The sequence below is a fragment of the Bemisia tabaci genome, chromosome 8, assembly GCF_918797505.1.
Source record: "Bemisia tabaci chromosome 8, PGI_BMITA_v3".
Classification (NCBI taxonomy): Eukaryota; Metazoa; Arthropoda; class Insecta; order Hemiptera; family Aleyrodidae; genus Bemisia; species Bemisia tabaci.
In genome coordinates, this window is record NC_092800.1 from 25,351,599 (window position 1) to 25,370,546 (window position 18,948).

At 37.4% G+C, this 18,948-nt stretch overlaps 1 protein-coding gene across 1 annotated transcript; it reads right to left on the minus strand.

Moving 5' to 3' along the window:
- Positions 1-12,074: 12,074 nt before the first annotated feature.
- Positions 12,075-18,948, minus strand: LOC140223813 (protein lin-28 homolog). Its single transcript, XM_072303114.1, has 2 exons — positions 18,694-18,948; positions 12,075-15,810 (listed from the first exon to the last, which is right to left on the minus strand). The coding sequence occupies exons 1-2, from the start codon at positions 18,852-18,854 to the stop codon at positions 15,543-15,545; spliced, it is 429 nt and encodes a 142-aa protein (XP_072159215.1). The 5' UTR covers positions 18,855-18,948; the 3' UTR covers positions 12,075-15,542.

Genomic DNA, 18,948 nt, shown 5'->3' on the forward strand with positions numbered 1-18,948 from the left:
GCTGTAAACTAACAATCGATTCTTCATTATGGTTTCAAATTGAAAATGATCGATAATCGATGATTTTACGCCTCACTAAAGGCCTTAACCATCGCACAGTTAACTCAGTTCTACATACACCCCTCTCCTTGATAGACTAACTTTTTGAGCGATGAGTAAATGGAAAAATTGCCGGGAAAGTCATTTATTGATATGTCTAACATTAAAATTATCTCAAGGAAAATAATTGTGTCTGTCTTAAGAAATTGAACTGCAGTCGGAGGAAAGTCTTCCAAAACATGATTTTTATCGAGGTGAATCGATCTACCTGCCATTTAAACCAGTGGGAAAGAATCGATTATCAGGGTGTAATTTAACAATCGATTCTTCCACATGGTTTCATATTGAAAAATATCGATAATCGGTGATTTACGCCTCACTGAAGACCTTTACCACCGCACAGTTAACTGTGTTCTAAATAAACCCCTCTCCTTGATAAAACAACTTTTTGAGCGACGAGTAAATGGAAAAATTGCCGGGAAAGTCATTCAAGGATATGTCTAACATTGAAAATTATCTGAGGAAAATAATTGCGTCTGTCTTAAGAAATTGAACTCAACTAGAGGCAAGTCTTCCAAAACATGATTTTTATCGAGGCGAATCGAAGGATTCGACTGTGTGTAGTTGATAAAAATCAGTTCCTGTTATCCCAAGAAATAAAGAGCAAGGAGTGTTCATTTTGTGAAGATGCGAGATGTAATGTAGTATATTAATTCAAGAGCCAGCTCCGGAATGCGGTAGGCTAGAAATTTAAGTAAGTCTGAATTACGTTCTTTGAGCTGAAAATTTCGGGCAGCCATACCCGGGTTTGGTTTGCTGGGTAAGCCAAAATGCTTTATAAATTGTCAGTGAGATGAATGTATGTCAACTCTGAGAAATTTGATACCAAGGTCTTTTTTCCTCGGGCGGTTACATTAAGGAGGATTAGTGCCAAAATGAAGTATCTGGGTTTAGTTTGGGAAGTCGTAATCTGAACTAGGGGGCTATGCCCCTGGCCGCTACGCGGCCCAGCCCCCAGAGGGCGCTTCGCCCTCTCTTAGGCCCGCGTTGACAAAAGAACGACCAAAAAAATGAAAAGATTTTCATACCCGAAAACCGCCATTTATTTCAAACTTCAGGTCTAGACTAAAACGAAACGAAAAGAACGGAACCGAGCGTTTTGTTACTCTTGGATTGTCTGTAGTAAAGGAGCATACCTTCGATTCACTTACCTTACTAACAGACCAAGGTCCACAATTTCCTGCTTAGTTAAATTTTCCACAAATTTGAAATTCCCGCCAATGAAAAATGGCGGGAATTTCAAATTTTACCCCCTTTATAAGCTCCCAGGCATACTCAATTATAAAAAAAATTTGGGTCATATTTCCAAAATTTGATTACAGCGGGCTCATCTAGGGACGATCACCTGTCGATAACTGCAAAAATTATGGAAATCGGTCCAGTAAAACGCTCAAACGAACTTCGACAAAAAAATAAAAATTTACATTGTTTAAATGGGAGAATTCGCAACTTTACCGCGCGATATAAAAAAACCTGGGTCATATTTTCAAAATCTAAATAAAGCGGGCCTATCTAGAGACAATTGCCTGATGATAGCCGCAAAAATCAAGAAAATCGGGCCGATTTTAGGTAGAACGCTGAAACTGAGCGTTACCAGATATGCAAATTTAGGAGGTCTCGGAGCTTATATATATGATTTCATCTTCTGGTGTATGTCTGGGGCCAAAGCCCTGTTTGTCTGATATAAGATCTATGTCGTCGGCAAAAAATTTCAAAAATCGAATTAGGGTCGCTTAACCTCTTCTTGAGAATAAAAATCTAGTATAAGGTTACCTGTAATCATCATCGTGTGCTCAGTTTTGTGATTTGCTTCGAATAGTTTTTCATTTTTATTTTACTAATCATTAAATGGTTGCGACCATCCCAAAAGGTTCCAAACAGTTAGTTTAAAATATAATCTTGGTGACCCATTTTATCGTAAAGTTTTGGGCTATTGATAGCATACTGGTCTTTTTTGACTTAACTCAACATTTTCCGGCTGCAGCTATTAATCTGTTCCTCCCTTTGAAGAATGATTCGTGTTAGAGAATATTTAAAAAAAGGATCAAGCCCAATTCTTGATTTTTTTCAATTCAACCATGAAGGAGAATGAAGATAAAAATAACTAATCACCGAAAAGAGCTACCGCGGCAGCGCAGAGTCGTTTGAAGCTGTGTGTGTCTGACGTGTGGCATCGCGCGGTTTTGAAGGAGTTTTATTCCTGGTTTTTCCAGAATACAGCGCACCGCCTGTTCTGCCATGCTAACGTGTATAAAGTTTACAACTTTACAGCTTCACAGTTAATACACCCAGTATACTCTTGACATGTCGTCTTCGTCGGCTGGGCCGCATAGAGGGCCGAGTCAATTAGAGAAGTCGGACATGACATTTTTGACTAAAACTGCAAATTTTTATACTTATTTCGTTATATTTTATATTTTAAGGGGTGCTCGCAATAGAAAATTTCACTGAGAAACCAATAGAGGCACCGTAAGAACGTTAAAGTTTTGTATAAACGAAGTTATGAGCTTATTTAAAGTCTCTAAATTTTGTGCAACCTCTTACATTGACTCGATCCAATGGACCGTTCCTTGACATCTCGTAAACTCAAGACTTGCCAATATTGACGTAAATTTACGACAACGGAAAGTAACTCTGCTTGTAGACGAACGACATAAAATCAGCAGCTCAGTTCTATAATCCAAGTTATACCACTTTGTTAAATCGATTTTACGGTGTCATTTATTTAATGACAGGATAGGGTTACCCGCCAAATAGATACGGAAGGTGAAAGTTGCAGACTCGATTGTTCGACTGTAAGCAATGGAAGAAACGTACGAGTTTTTTTGTTTTATCTAAATGTTAATAAATATTTCCTTCAAACAAGTACTAAACAAAGGAGGGTATGGATTTGATCGATATGAATCGATCGGTGAATAAAAACGTGAACCGATCGACGTGATTCGATAGACAAACACGTGAATCGATCAACAAAGCCCCGAATCGATCGACGAAGCCGTAAATCGATCGGAACGGTGTCGATAGGTTCACGCATTCATTTTTCGATCAAGTCATGTCGATCGAATCCATGCCCTCCCTAAAATGTGTCACTGTTCACTTTGACATTACTAGAAAGCTATCCTGAAGTGTTTACCTTTCCTACTTTTGCTTTTTAAAAAGATCGAGGAATTTCAAAGGCTAGATTATGATAGAGTTTGTTAAATCTTCAGACGAATTGCTACACAATCAAATAAAATTTCTTGCGGACCGGCCTTATAGAGCTCTAAATATTTCACCAGTACAAGAAATCCCTTCTTTTTTAAAATATATAGAAATAAGTTGACGAGGGAGGGCCCGATTTTTTTCAATCCAGTCCCTTCTCTCCATTCTCCGACCACCCTCAATAAACTTGAACTCAAAAAGTTCTCCAACAATGCTGCCGTGCGAAGGAAAAACGCCATATCAACATTAGAGATATGCCAAATTTCCCGCGATAAAACATGCATTTTTGACGAAGTTCATGCATATTTCCCCCTATACTTTTCAGATATTTTAAATTAAACTGTGTACAAAATAGTCTGAAAATTTCGAAAAAAAAAAAAAAAAAAATATTCACAATGGAGATGTTGCATGTGTGAGGAATTTGCGATTTAACTGTTGATTCTTATGTAAAATTCCGCGAGAAACACGATGGTGCCACTGGTTTTCTCTGAAATCAACTCCCAAGCTCAAAAAAGCTCTCAAGTTGAGGGCGTAATGGAGGGGATATCCCACGCTATCCTGAGAGTCCACCTCTGCATCAAGACGAACTCTCCATGCAAAGATAGGGAGCAAATACATTGACAGGGTTGCCGTGATTTCAGTTTTGGAGTCCCCAAAGAAAGTGGCAGCCCTGTCAATGTATTTGCTCCCTATCTTTGCATGGAGAGTTTGTTTTGATGTAGAGGTGGACTCTCGGGGTAGCGTGGGATGCCCCCTCCATTTTGGCTTCAACTAGAGAGCTTTTTTTGAGCTTGGGAGTTTCTTTCCGAGAAAACCAGTGGCACCATCTTGTTTCTCGTGAACTTTTACAAAAGAATCAATAGTCAAGTCGCAAATTCCTCACACATGCAACATCTCCATTAATGCATATTTTCCGCTAAAATTTTCAGATATTTTATATTAAAATGTGTACAAAATTTTCTGAAAATTTCGAAAAAAAAATATTCACAATTTTTTCAGTAAGTTCGGTTTTTATCAAAGTAAATTTGGCAACGTCTGAAAGCTCATACGGCGTTCTTCCTTCGCACGGCAGAATGAGTATTTTTTCTCCTCATGGTGCTTCGACCCAATGTTTTACATGAGCGTGTGAAAAGAAAATGAAAATATTAGTCAAGAGAGTGTGTCATCGAACTCGGAGCCTCCTTGAGCGCCTCAATGAGAAGGGGTGAGGGGGCCCAAGGGCCAGGGGCTGAGGGTGGATGACGAGGAAAAGAGGATGCGCTGCTCGCAATCTTACTAAATCCACTTAAAAACATGATTAAGATTACCCTTCAACTCCAGTCAACCGTGCAGCATTCGCGTGACCTCATCTCCTCCCTCCCACACCTCTCCTCCGCTGTTTTGCATGATGGAAATTGGGGATCATCTCTCAAAAACGTCTCCTTTTTTTTCTCTTTTAAAATGAAGCTAAACCCAGACACATAAATTACTAACGGATAAAATTGGACCATACTTGTCAAAATCTATTTTTTCTTCGGATAACTAGTCAACGTTAAATGTTTCTCCGTGATTTTTCATCTCTGTCAGCAGAGTATCTGGCATACACATTAAGATGTAAGGCTCGATTGCTTCCCATCGAAATAATAAAATAGGAGCGGAAATTTTGAAACACCGCAATGTAGATACGTGATACGATACTCTGACCATCGATATGTGATACGAACGTCTGTAAAGCTTGAATAAGCATCAAGGCGATATCTTGTCACCAACGCGTCCGTTAATCAAGCGCTGCAGTCAGTGCGCTGAAATTCAAAACGCCTTCAATTTTTTGAACGCAATATGGACATCCGTCGAGGTTGTATAGTTGTATCAAGGCGCCGTTGTCGGTGCGTCCTAGTCTTCTTGTTACGGACGAATAAAATCGGTGCGAAAAGAGCCGAAATGCCTTCAGTTTTCTACGTTCCGATGACCAAATTGAGAGACCACGTATCTCCGTTTGCGACGTTGCAGATTACTTGTCAAAATCTATTTTTTCTTCGGATAACTAGCCATCGTAAAATGTTTCTCCGTGATTTTTTATCTCTGTCAGCATAGTATGTGTTATACGAATTAAGTTGTAACGCTATTAAACGCTATTAACGCTAATTAAAATGAGAATAACCCATACAGGATGTGCAAACATTTCAAAATCATGAGTTGAATAACCCTGACTCCGCCAGATGAAATATTAGAGCCTAACGCAAAGCGGAGCGGCGACGCGACGCACTGGCGCCTACAAACCTAACAGGGATACTTCACGCATTGTGCAACGTATGAAGTATCCCTGTTAGGTTTGTAGACGCCAATGCGTGTTTCGCGCTGGCTGCCCGCCTGCCACGGCGCTTGAAGCAAATATTTCACACTAGAGGTATTGCACAGTATCATACGAAACTGAAGGCACTCTAATATGTTAGGAATGGCAGGCATCCATCAAAAGTACAGAGCTTTCCTCGCAAAATAAATCAAGATACTACGGCCCAAAAAGAGAGCAGTGGTCCAAAAACTCACTAAGTCCTAGCATCCGTAATTAGTAACGTTTAGCATACACTTTATCGCCTGGCTATTGCTTCATCGCCATCGGCTATAAAAGGCTATAAGAAATTGTGTAGCCGGCTATAGAAGCTATTGGAAATCTTACAGCCGGCTGTAAGTCTATGGTATTTTGGAACACATATTCTACTGTCAATTTTTACCAGGGACGCCAGAAAAGTCAATATGATACTGCAATATAAAATATCAAGAGATGACACGTTGATGGTTTTCTAACAAAAAGAAGGCATTCTGGTCTGAGATACATATCTGGACTGCATTTTGTAGTGTCTGACTTATCCATTGAAGTATTTATCTGCATATATAAAGTAAAGGTACATACATTTTCCCTAGAATTAGGGAGAAAGTAATGTAGTAATGCAGTCCATCTGACGATCGAGCACAAATTTCCCTCAAAATGGAATGATATGCAACCCCATGACACTAGTGTTGAAATAGTTATCATCCACTATTCAAGGGGCCTTTTTATAGGACTCGTTAAGTAGCTTTCATAAAGTATGGTCGTGGTTGGGTTCGTTCTTTAAAAGTTTAAAAGACATTTGGCACAGCTCGCATGACTTCCTTACTTTATTTTTTTTTATCCTTTTCATTTTGCAAGATGCAGGCGAGTGACCTATTTCATGTTTTTGTGGACGTACCTTAAAAGAAAGTAGAAGGAAAACAGGAGCCAGGGGCCACTGTTTGGTCGATATCGCTCCAGTTATAATGCTCAGTGAATTTATATTTTTTTTTCTTAGAAAAATTGTTGTGTTCACTCAAATTACTCAAATAGAATCTTGCTTTAACGAATAGCGGTACGTTGTTTGAAGATTAGTCACAAGCTGACGAGAAAATTATCAAAAGGTACGTTTTTATAATTATTGCAATATATTTGATTAGTTTTAACACAAAATAACACATGATTTACACTTAATTCGCAGTTATTATAATTTTAAATTAATTACATTAAAACTGAAAATAACAGGCTGAATTGGATTCAGTTAACTCAACCATTAAAAACTAGCGTTGTACAGAATCAAAGTTAATTCGCTAAAATAAAATAACAATCGAACTATACGACTACAGGAAAAGGAAATGCAAGTGAAGAATCCCTATTAGAATAAAACCATAGAAAAATGTTACGTCATATCTTACAATAGAGTCACAGCGCTCATTTTTAATACGATATGATAATCCAATTATAAACAAGTCGCCAAAATTAGTTATTGAAGTTTCATTTTTATCCGTTCTTTATATCTTGATGTATGAAAGGTCTATTATTTTTCCCATCTCTCTGATCAAAAACTTGCAAATCAAAATACTTCAATTATCGTTCCTTGCCTTCAAGAATAGCAGAATTTAGGAAAAGTAGAATACATATTTTTACCTTGAAGTACTATTTTCAGAACACAAAAGTTTTTGAATTTTTTTAAATTATCTTTACGATCTCAAAAACTTAAAATTATGGGATTCGTTATCAAAAATGTGTTGCATCACGAAGATTTAATTTGAGATAATGAAACGTTCTCCGATACTAAGATCACTTTAAATCTTGAAGCGCTACAAAATAAAGACTAAAAATTAACGCTTCACAAAATCATAACATTGAAAAATATGTCCTCTGATGTCAATCTCAGGAAAATGTATTTCAATGGCTAAAGTAAAAAAAATGCGTTCCTTCATCGCAAAGTTTAAAAATCTTAGAGTATGTTTTTTTTTTTTCTAGAAGAAAACTGACAGAAATTTTTCGGTGAGAATGTTTGTAAATGCCTTTGAATGAGTGAAGAAAATTCACAAAAAACCTGTTTGTTGGTTTTCTTAAAAAAAAAAAAAAAAATATTAGTGGTAAAATAGCAGCCTTGCAATTGGAGATACGCATATTTTTGACCTTAGCCGTCGCGATTCACTCCTAAAATATTTGTTTCTTTGTGAAATTCTGTCCTTCGTATTTTTTGGTCTCTGAAAAAGAGTTTTACTTGATACTGCCTACTCGTAGCAATCCGAAAATTTATATGAAGTCCCCCCACCCTTTTTTAAAAAAATACTTATGAATTATTCATAGATTTCAAGTCTTACTAATACATCTTCTGCAGTATTTTTATTTTTAGTAGTTTCTGCTTAGGTTTGTTGTGACACCTCTCATTATTTGTCATCGCCATCTTCAACGAATTGGCGTATTTAACGGTAATCAAGTACGTATTATAAAAAATTAACTTTAATTAATGTCGAAAACAAAAGTATAAATGAACAATCAATTTTGAGCTCGGTCCTCAACTATAAGGATTACTTGGAAAAGCGAGCGTCCGATTAAGCTTTGATGAGTGAATTACCCTGAGAGTTCATGAAAATTATGCTTCGCGAGCAATAATTTTCCTATAAGTTGCAACATTCAACACAGATTTGTGCCACAGATCACACTAAACATTTATATTTATATATAAACTACTTATTCAAACTAATGAGTAGATGAGACAGTTAAGCATGAAAGAGAGGGATGTCGATCAGATCACAGTTTCAGGACCTGAGAATATTTAAGCATTAATCCAAAATGAGGACGACCTATGCTGCGGCAGTGCTCACAAAACCCACGCATGTCCATCATGCACACGGGTATGCCGCCGTGCTAAGGAAGAACGCCGTATGAACTCTCAGGCGTTGTCATATTTCCTTCAATATAAAACGGATTTATTGGAAAAATTGTGAATCTTTTTCTTCAAATTTTTCAGACAATTTTGTACGCAATTTAATCTAAAATATCTGAAATTTTCAAAGAAAAATATGCATAACTTTCCTCTAAAATACATGTTTTATTCGAGGAAATTTGGCAACTTTCGAATGTTCATACGGCTTTCCTCAGAACGGTAGTATGTGTGCCCTTCGTCTTGCGCATGTAGCGAAGAATGTAATGGTGCCGGTTCGAAACATGCGTTCCGTTGAGGCTGCAGATTTTATAAGGAACGAGAATATTATTGAATGAGGTAATGCCTCTCTTTTCTGTAATGAGGTAGTGCGTTGTATTTTGTACTGATTTTACAGCCACTTGAAAAAAAAATAAACGATACAATATTCATAATGACACTTATTGTAGAGGAATAGGAAAATTGAGATAGGAGGAAGAAAAGAAAACCTGAGTTCAACAATACCTTCACATACGAACAATATAGGCTAAACAAAAGACATTCTCTAAAAACTGATTATGAATTAATCTTCAACGATCATTGACTATAGGTACATGTAATTAAATCTTGGAAAAGATTAAATTGGAGGATTGATATCAGGTAAGATATCATTCATTCAACTGGAGAAATTCTGGAGTTGGAGTTTTCAGAATAGCATGAGATTTCCGGCAGGAATACAACTAAATCAACTATAGTGCCGGAACATCCAATGCCTCCTGGAAACTTTCCTAAAAAAACTTATTTACATGCTGCTTACTGATTACGATGACGTAGATGTATTTGATATTTTGATGGTGTATATGCTACGTTAATGTGTACTATGGTTTTTTCTCTCTTATACCTACAAAGTATCCAATAGTATAACTTGATCTCCGCAAGTTGAGGATATTTTGAGGCTACAAATTAGACCCTCCCCAGGCCAAGTAGAGTACACTCTCCACATGAGGTTGACTCAGCCAATGTGGGGAAACCATAGGATGATGCAAGACAGCTAAGGACATCATCTAACATGAAAGCAACATTTAGGACTATCCTAGATGAAAGTGGGGAGGTTAAGTCCTTAGAAGAAAAAGATACTCAGAGATTACAGGTTACCGCCTGCGTTAATGTTTTTCTTATGTGTTTAACTAATTAGTTATTAGCGGGAGAATCATGCAAATTCAAACAGCTCCGTCTGTCTAACTCTCAAGTTTTGAACATAGAAACAGATTTGGAAAAGGCTGGCTGAGAATGAATGCAGCAACTGGCGCAAAGGTGAAAAGAACATTTTTCTTAGAATGTAAGTATTTGGCTTACGTAAAAATTGAAGGCGTCTAATACAAGTACATAACATTATATCATGTCATATATTTATATATGTCATGAGATCCGTACGCAGGTATCAAAATAATATTTTTTCGTATTCTGTAAATGCTGATTAGATACTGTGAGTGCACGTGAGGCAATTGAAAGCTTTCTCTGAAATTCCAAACAAACTCATAGGTTCAAACAAGAAGAGAGAAGCTATTCTTCTCTTCAACACAAACTTACGAAATAATGCAGAATTAAAATCAGTAAAAGGATACAAAAAATTAATTTATCACCTTTGCTTTCTACTTATGAATATATTCTGGATTAGGTCCAGGGTGAATATCATTGAAAGTTTCTTTGTAGACTGACAGATAAATTCATTAACCGTATTTCCTTTTGTCCTAATGATTTTTCATAGGTTCAAAGATGACGTTTCGGTATATTTCCTTTCTTTTCCTCGGAGGAAAGAAACACATTTTGAGAGATGTTAAATTCAATGAAAGTACGGAAAAGCGCTTAGTTTTCCCCAGCCCTTGATTAGCCTCATTTTAAACGCAGTGACTAACTGCCTTAATGCGAATAACTTACTTAAGAATGATTAATTTATTTGTACACGCTGAATATTTTTGTACCTGTGTCAGAATTGCTTACAGGAGAAATTGACTATTAATGCATAAGACAAATGAAAAATCAACAAAGCAACAAGATTAGACTATACTTGAGTCGTGAGTTTAATGATCGAACTCATTTCGATTGTTTTTTATTTCTTTTTTAAAATTATGTTTGAGCTTTTTCCGAACAGCATAACCGATTTTTTTTCAACAAAGCAGAAATAATCTATTCAAGCTCTTTGAAAGTCATATTTTTGATGACTTCATAGTTTATCAGACTGGTGAAGAATTTCGACAGTGAAAGTGCGCAACCACGTATCTCGGTCTGCGATTTACTTTATATTTTTAATGGAAATCTACTCACGGCAATGGACCACTAGACAAGGTACGAATTTAAGCATTCCAATATATGTTTCTCAACCAGAATTTCACGTAAAATACGATGCGCACAACGAAAATAACTGAAATCAACTCCTAACGAAGATATTAACGTTTTTATTTTACATTGGTTACGAGGAATTTAAACTGCCCGCTCACGAGAAACTCAAAGCTCTACATAAGTCAAATCGCGCACTACAACCGTTTCAACAAGCTTCTTAATCGAGCATTGTTCATTTCCCACCGTGTGTTGTTTAAAATATAAGCAATTTGCTATAGCTGATCCAAAGCATCAAGATTGAGGTTGCCAGATTTTTATACCGCAGAGACTGTTATGATAACGTTTAGCACGCGATGTGAATCACGTAAAGCATTGAGTTTTCATGAGCGGGTGGTTTGAATTCTTGCATCAAGAATCATTAAATATCTTTGGGAGGAGTTCATTTTGGTAATTTTCGTTGTGCGCGTCGTATTTTACGTGAAATTTTAGTTAAAAAACATGTATCAGAATGCTGAAATTCGTACCTTGTCTAGTGGTCCATTCGTGGAGAAGATTCTGTGAAAAGTTCAAGGAATGATGTTGACTTGTTCTCATTTTAGAAAAAAGATGAAGTAAGAGCGGAGATTTTGAAACACCGCAAAAGTGATACGTGATTTCGGACTAACGCCGTCGATTTGCGAATTTCAAAATAAACAGGAAGGTATTGTTCTTTTGTCCATGACCGACACTTTTTCCGAAGAAAATTTTCACTAGCTCTTCTTATTTTTATTCGTATACAGGTGTTAGGATTCGTGTATTGCTCGCTGTTGTAAAAATTCCCTTTAAGTGGTAACAATAACAGATATTGTTAAATTTACAGACATGGAAGTGGAAATGCACCCGTAGTACGTGGTAATAATACATTTAACTGAGTCATCGTAAAATTTTAGTTTCACAGGAACCTATCTTAAAATAATTTTGCAATGTCCTGAGACGTTACTTTCTTTCTGCCACCGATCAAACAATACGTTACACCCAACTTTTGCACCTCCTTTCAAGTGCGTGGAACGTACTGAGCAGACCGTATGTTATCCCATAAAAACAACCGTTACAACCCTAAAATATTTTTCTTGTGTGCGGAATGAGCTAGCAGCCAAATCTTAAATTAAAACATCATCTCAACCGCTAACGACAATCCTCATAATTGTAAAAAATCAAGGAAAGCAGACGCAAAATGATTAAAGTTTGCAGTAGTTGATGACACACCTTACAGACAGGGTTGAGTTAGCACCGCAAGACAAGTCTTTTAATCAAAAGATGGACTTCGGTTTCTTGGTGGGGCGGGAAGTTTGAATTTACGATCATAAAAAATGCTCATTTCTCACGTATGGGTCGAAATCAAATATTTAATGTTTTATACCCTGCTCAATGAAAGATTTTGATGATGGCACATGTTTCACGATGCTTGATCTCTGACCGATTCCAATGGCTTATTGAAATTTGTTGCTTTTGATATCGAAACGATGGAATCCAATTAAGTTTTTTATCAGCTAATAAATATTAGCAGGTGACTGGTAGTCGATTCTTGGGACAAGGAGATTAGGATGGTGTTTTAATCCATCATTTGCGCTCTAACTCATTTCTGCCACATTCACATGCATGTTATTAACACTTTTGCGTAATGATAGTGCCGCTTCATGTCGAAAAAATAATGGATTCATAATAACAGGCATTTTTACGGTAAACCTCATATCTTTAAGAATGGCGCGCCTGATAAAACGAAATTGAGGGAGAAATTTGCCTAAAGTAGGTACTACAAGTGATTCACGCTGTAAAAAAATATACCTATCATGTAAGTACTTATTTTGCGAAAATATTTTGTACTTTTAACATATTTGGTAAAGTAATAATTGGGCTACTATCTATAAATGCTCTTAGCGCTAATAATAATTTGTTTTGATTTTAACAACAAAGAATAACATTAATAAAACACTATCAATAAACTTCTTAAACATTTCATGTAAAGTTTACTAGATTTCCACCCACTCACAAATGGAATTCTTTAAACACCATAAAAGCTGACTAATTATATACCTAGGTAGGTAGAGCGTTTGGCTGGAACATATTGAGCTTTTGAATCTATCAATTTATTATGTTACAATAATACCTGTCTCTCACTTAGTTAATAGAGAATTTACAGTATTTCGTTGCATGAAATGACATTTTGTATTCATTCTGAAATAATCAGACCCTGAGAATGGAATTTTACTATACATACATAATATATAGAATGGTTTCTGCAACTTACCTATAAATAGTGAGGTTCATTTTCGAAAATTAAGTGGCAAAACCCTACTGAGCGTAAGGAGTGATTTGGTTGTGAAGATCGCGTAAGAGCTTACTTTGTAACTTAAATTAAGATTCCCTGAGGTTAGTAAGTAGGTAGGAATATGGCAACGATTGACTTTTGTAAGAGGTGGTGGCAATAGCCAGACTTTTTCCAAAGGCTGCTGCTTTGGAAACCATCCTAACAAGCTGCTTTCCTTAGGATTCATTCCTAATGCTGAAGACCGTTCCATCGTTTCATGTAAAGTAATGATCCGTTTTCCACACTCACTTTATGGTCGAAGATCTATTACGATTTATTCCAAAGATTCAATAGTTAATGCTCCATATATGAGAATCGTAATAAATTAAAGATAATTTAATTATTTGTAGAAACGATCAAACTTCATAAAGCCAAGTCTACAACTCAATAACTATAGTTTAAATTCTGTTCGAAAAATGCACTGAATTTACAGGAAGAAAAAGCAATTTAACTTTATACTTGAATCGAAGGATATTGAGTAAAAATTTGCATTGGTCCACATTACTTTACGTTTAATTTCGAGGGAAAACATTTTCTCCATGACTGAAGGAATTTTGGTAAGTTCAAAGATAATCCAAAAGGAGACCAATTCAATGATCTTCTATAAGACTATATGTAATCGAATATTGACCAATCTCCGGAGCCTTAAAATTCGACTTTTCAAAGTATTTAGAAGCTGTCGTAGGTAGAAACGCTGCAATTGACGTGTATAAATGATGAGTGGTGAAACAAGCTATATTGTTGGCAATATTGAGCTTTTTTGTTAGTACAGGATCACTAACTTATGAATGTCTGATTTTCCATCCAACGCTTCAAGAACGACAATATGTTTTTTGATGTCGGTATAGAATTCAACCCCTTACACAACAGGAGCATGCAGAGCTTTATAATACGAGGCATGCGTTGAGGAAGTCCTCTCAGAATTAAGTGTGCATACACTTATATTGTGAACTTTATTTCTAAAACGGCTCGATAAAGTCTCTTTTCGCCACAAAAAAGGATGAGATTGAGTTCAATTAAAGTGAATTGCCGAGATAAAAGTTAGTTTGATTGCATGGCACAGACTACCCGTGTGGCGCAAATCGACTTGAAAATCAGTATCTTTCAAGATTAAAGTCAGTCGAACGTCACTTTAACAACGCAGTAACGTCAATGTGATGAATATAAATATAGATATTGATGTCAGAACACAATCAGCCTGACCAATCTGACGTCACAGAGACTCTAAAGGATTATATTGAACTTTTTTCACTTGGGATCATGGGGGGTAGTGATCTCGTAGTCAAGGGCTTAATCTAAATTAGAGTTAATGATTTTGCCGATATGCGCACACTAAAGGGAAAACGGTGAAATGACAAAATTTCCTGATTGTAATCCATCATAAACGGAATTTCCGGTAATTTTACGATCTTTCGGTAATTTCACTGTGGTTGTGTTCATTCGGTATGTACCAAAACCCGAAATCGGAGCGGGGAGGTGTGTCAAATTATTGGAAAAGCAGAAGGATTTTTCCGTTCTTCCGATAATTTTGCGAGCCTGTGGTAAAGTGACTGGCCTTTCCTTCATTTTGGAAAAAATTGCCTCAGCACCCGATTCTTAAGTTAATCGTGTTTGAAAACAAATCGGTGAACTTGCTGAGAACACAGAGAATTACCGCAAGATAATAAAAATGTCGGAAATTTCCGGGGAGTTGCAACCAAGGATACTGGTGATACTTTGGTGTATCAAAAAGTGAATTCCCTCTCGTTATAAAATAACGTTGGTTTTTAACAGACATTAAACCTTTTTAGACGGAAAGGAGAAAAGAGTAAAGAGAGTAACACTCCCTCAAAGATCGCAGCTTCACCATTTCGACGGTGAAACTGCAAAAATGCGTATCTCGGTTGCGAGGTTTCAAAGTTCCCGCTCCTATGTTATTTTTTACAAAGAGACTAAACACGAATCATGCTTTGAAATTTTCACAGAATATTCCTCACTTAGAGAGGAAAAATTACCGGATTTTTCAAGAGATGACGTTTACTAGTTTACGATGTAGACAATAAATTATGACCGGAAGTTTGCAACGCCGCAAACCAAGATACACATTTTTTCAGTTCCACCGTCGATGCATTCAGGAAAATTTCAGCTTTTCCTCAGTCTGAAAAGATTTAAAATCGGTTTAAAACTACTCATTTTTAGTTCTCCAAGGAAGTGCCTTATTTTTGAAAAATTTTCCGGGGTCTCTTTCCTGCCTGTAGAGCTTCGCATATAAAGTGCATGCACTCTTAATTTAACAACAAACACGTACTTCAAACAGACAAACTTTTCGATTTGCCGAAACTTTCGCGATTTTTAAAAGTAAGTTTTTACAGAGGAGGGTCGGGGATGACCGACTCTCGAATGGGTAGGGCTTATTTTTTGTCGTCTTTGGGGCTTTTCGAGGGCGACGGTGAAGGGGCGCCGTTGGAGGGGGGGCCAGCGTCCCCGTTGGATTCGGGCGCGTCGTTGGAGCCGTTGACGGAGGACTTGCCCGCTTTTTCGTCGTGCTTGTCTTCCGGCTTGGACGGGCAGTCCGCGATGAGGTGGGCGTCTGACTTGCAGAAGTGACACCTCTTCGGCTGCGGGCCCAGGGAGCATTTCGCCGCCAGGTGGTTCGCGAACTCGCCGCAGTTGTAACACCTGCCACATAAATTAAAGTCATTTATCCATTTAGTTAAGACATAGAATAAAGAGACCAGCGTCAACAGAAGCGAAAGCCACCGCCATTTTTATGTCATCGGAGCTAGAGTCCCTTTATACTGAGAGTCAAGACAATGTGACTCCATTTCTGATTGGTTACCGTATTTTAGGCCTCCACTGTGTCTCAAACGGGAATGAAGATTGCATTTTCACCATTTGCAAATATTATGATCTGTAATGGACCGAGGAATTACGGGTTCGGCAAGGAACAAACGGAATGAGAGAAAGGAATTTGAGAATGGGCCGATCAAAGATTACGAAAAACGTTCAATTCGTGTAATCTTTATTCCCGTTTGTGGCTCCATGAGGGGGTGTTGTCTGACTCTCAGTATAAAGGGACTCTAATCAAAGCGAAAATGAGTTAATAAGTACTGTTTACGTCTTCGGCATGTCGACGATCTGAAGAGGCCGAATGATAACGGATACAGACGTTTTTCGGAAGTAAAATATATTTTTTTACACTTATTCACCGTTAATTTGGAGAAGTACCGTAAAGTTGCTTGAATTTTGTTCCTTTCCAATTTTATAATTGTAGGTCAACATCACATCAGGTTTCAATGAGTACGAAGATTGACCGAGCCTGGGAAGAAAAATGTTACCATTGGTTCTTACGGAGCTTTCGCTTCTGTTAGCGTAGTCTACTTATTCCATGGTTAAGACTAGAGTGCCTGTATGAGGAGAGTGCGGACAAGTCGGTAGTTTTGGAGGTTAGGTCAAGGTGCTCTTAGGGCCCTAAAGGGCAGCCAACCTATGCATTCAAATTTTCTAAAATGTTTCATGTTTACAAGTTTTATAGATCACACATTTGACTTAGTTTTTGCATAAATTTACTCATTCTTCCGGAAGGACGCTCATTTATAAACACTCTTGGTTATTCAGCTTTGACATTAGAATCTGAAGATTGCCAACGGCATTTTTCCAGTGTTTTTCGAGGTGAATTGACTGCGCCCTTTCGGGCCTTAGGAGTTACAAGTCCATGCTCTCCTCACCTCAGTGTTTTAGTTAGGACCAAAGTATTATCGGCAATTTGGACTGCATTTTGCAATTTCGAGCTATAAATTCTGGCTCATCTGGAAAAACACTTATGTTCACAGGGAAACTAATGGCACATACGTTGTTCTTAAACCGGGCCAGAATTTATAGTTCCAAATTGCAAAATGCAGTCCATTTAATAGGAGATCATTAACGTTGTGTGAACGTAGACGGATCCAGACACTTTTAACGGGAGGGGGAGGGGGGGTCGATAGAGGGCTCAGGGGTTTTCCCTCGGGAGATTTTCGACATTTTAAAGCATTGAGTATGCACTTTGAGTGCATTTCGTCATGAATAATTACCAAACACAAACTTCCTTCTCTTCTTTACTCCGTTCCTTCCTTCCTTCTTTCTTTCTTCCCTTTTTCTTCTTCCTCTTATTCAGACGAACCGGAGGGGGGGGGGGGGGGTCGTGCGCCTACCACAACCCCTTCTTGAATCCGCCTATGTGTGTGAATTGTTTTCTCTGTAAGATTCTGAAAGGTGGTGTGGCGTGAACAATCGATTTATCGATAGGTCTCGATTTGAAGCTATAGTATAGAGTCGATTATTGAGGTGTTCGTTACGAACACCCTGTTTATTGATTTTTTCCCCATAGGTTTAAATGGCAGAGCAATCGATAAATCCCAAAGCACGCCAAGCCACTGATTCTGAAGAGGAAACATGTTGACGGTGAAACTCCCCAACAACGTACCTAGTTTGCGAAGTTTTCAAATCTCCGATCCGGTTTTATTTTTTTGGAGGATAAAAAAACAATGTCATGCCTCGAAGTTTTTACAGGATTTTTTCTGTACACAGAAGAACAATGATGACAGTTTTTAAGAATTTTGCCGTTGAGAATTTTACCATTTGACAAACTAGGTACGGTAGGAAATCTGCAATGTCGCAAGGCGAGATACGTGATTTGGGAATTTCACCGAGTTTTAAATGGACGTATTTCTATCAGACGGAACTATGTGCATTATGACGTGAGCCCTGTTAAATATGTAGGCATTCTTATGGTACTCAGAGCTCATATCTTAATGCACATAATTCCGTTTGGCAGGAATACGTCTAAATAGGTTTGGAGTCAACTGCTCTGTACATTTCAGTTCAAAATTTTTAATAATGTAGCTATTCCGCCATCAATTTTTCAGATAGCCCATAGAGCGCATCCTCTGTCATTTATACATAGTTATCTTTGCGAGGATTAATGTCTTGTTTCGTGTAAAAAACTGCCCATAACTCAATCATATCAAACTCCACCTAACAAGTATGTCGATTTTTTTTTGATCTATTCTGTTCTCTATATGATTAACAATACAAAAAAACAATTTATTTTCAAATTTTTCCGGGAAAGCAATATGAGGTAAATGCGAGCGTTCGTTTCCTTTTGAGATTTTTTTCCCTCCCGATTTCGAATCTTCTCAGAAATCTCTAGGGATGAAAAATAAACCTGCCAATAGTAGTGAAAATCTATCACTACGCTATCCTCATTTTGATCGTGAAACTTCATTCGAATCTGCAATAAGAATCTTACCTCAAGATTTAGCCCGCAGTTCTTTTCTTTTCCTTTTTCTCACTGCAATTTGAGCTGGTTAAAGTAAGTCCAAATAGGGCCCCATAGTACTAACTCTCTTCACAGTGCCGCAAAGATCTCCCACCCCAATTTTACTATTTTGTTCATGATGATATGAAGAATACAAATTTGAAAGCATTCAATATTGAAATAAGTAAAATGAGGCTCCAAAATTATCGAGGCCTAAGAATGAATCTCTCACTATTTGATACCTTTATTAATTGATCATGTACCTGAATTTCCGGAATCTTTTCTTGGAAACAGGTCTCCGGCTGGAACCAACGCAAGGTGATCCTTTGGGTCCGGTTACTAAAGTTGCTTCAAGTCCCTTTCCAGTCGCTTTACACTCAAATTCTACTTCTTCTCCATCTCCTAGCGACCGGAATCCACTCATTTGGATAACACTCTGGAAAAACCATAGAAAATGTTATAAGATTCTGGGAAAAGTGCCAAAATAAAACTATTAGGATGATTGTTTCGCTTCAGAA

Coding starts and splice junctions, on each gene's coding strand:
- LOC140223813 (XM_072303114.1), bottom strand. CDS start 18,854: ATGAGTGGATTCCGGTCGCTAGGAGATGGAGAAGAAGTAGAATTTGAG. Junction 15,811..18,693: donor AAAAGATTCCGGAAATTCAG/GTACATGATCAA, acceptor TTTATGTGGCAG/GTGTTACAACTGCGGCGAGT.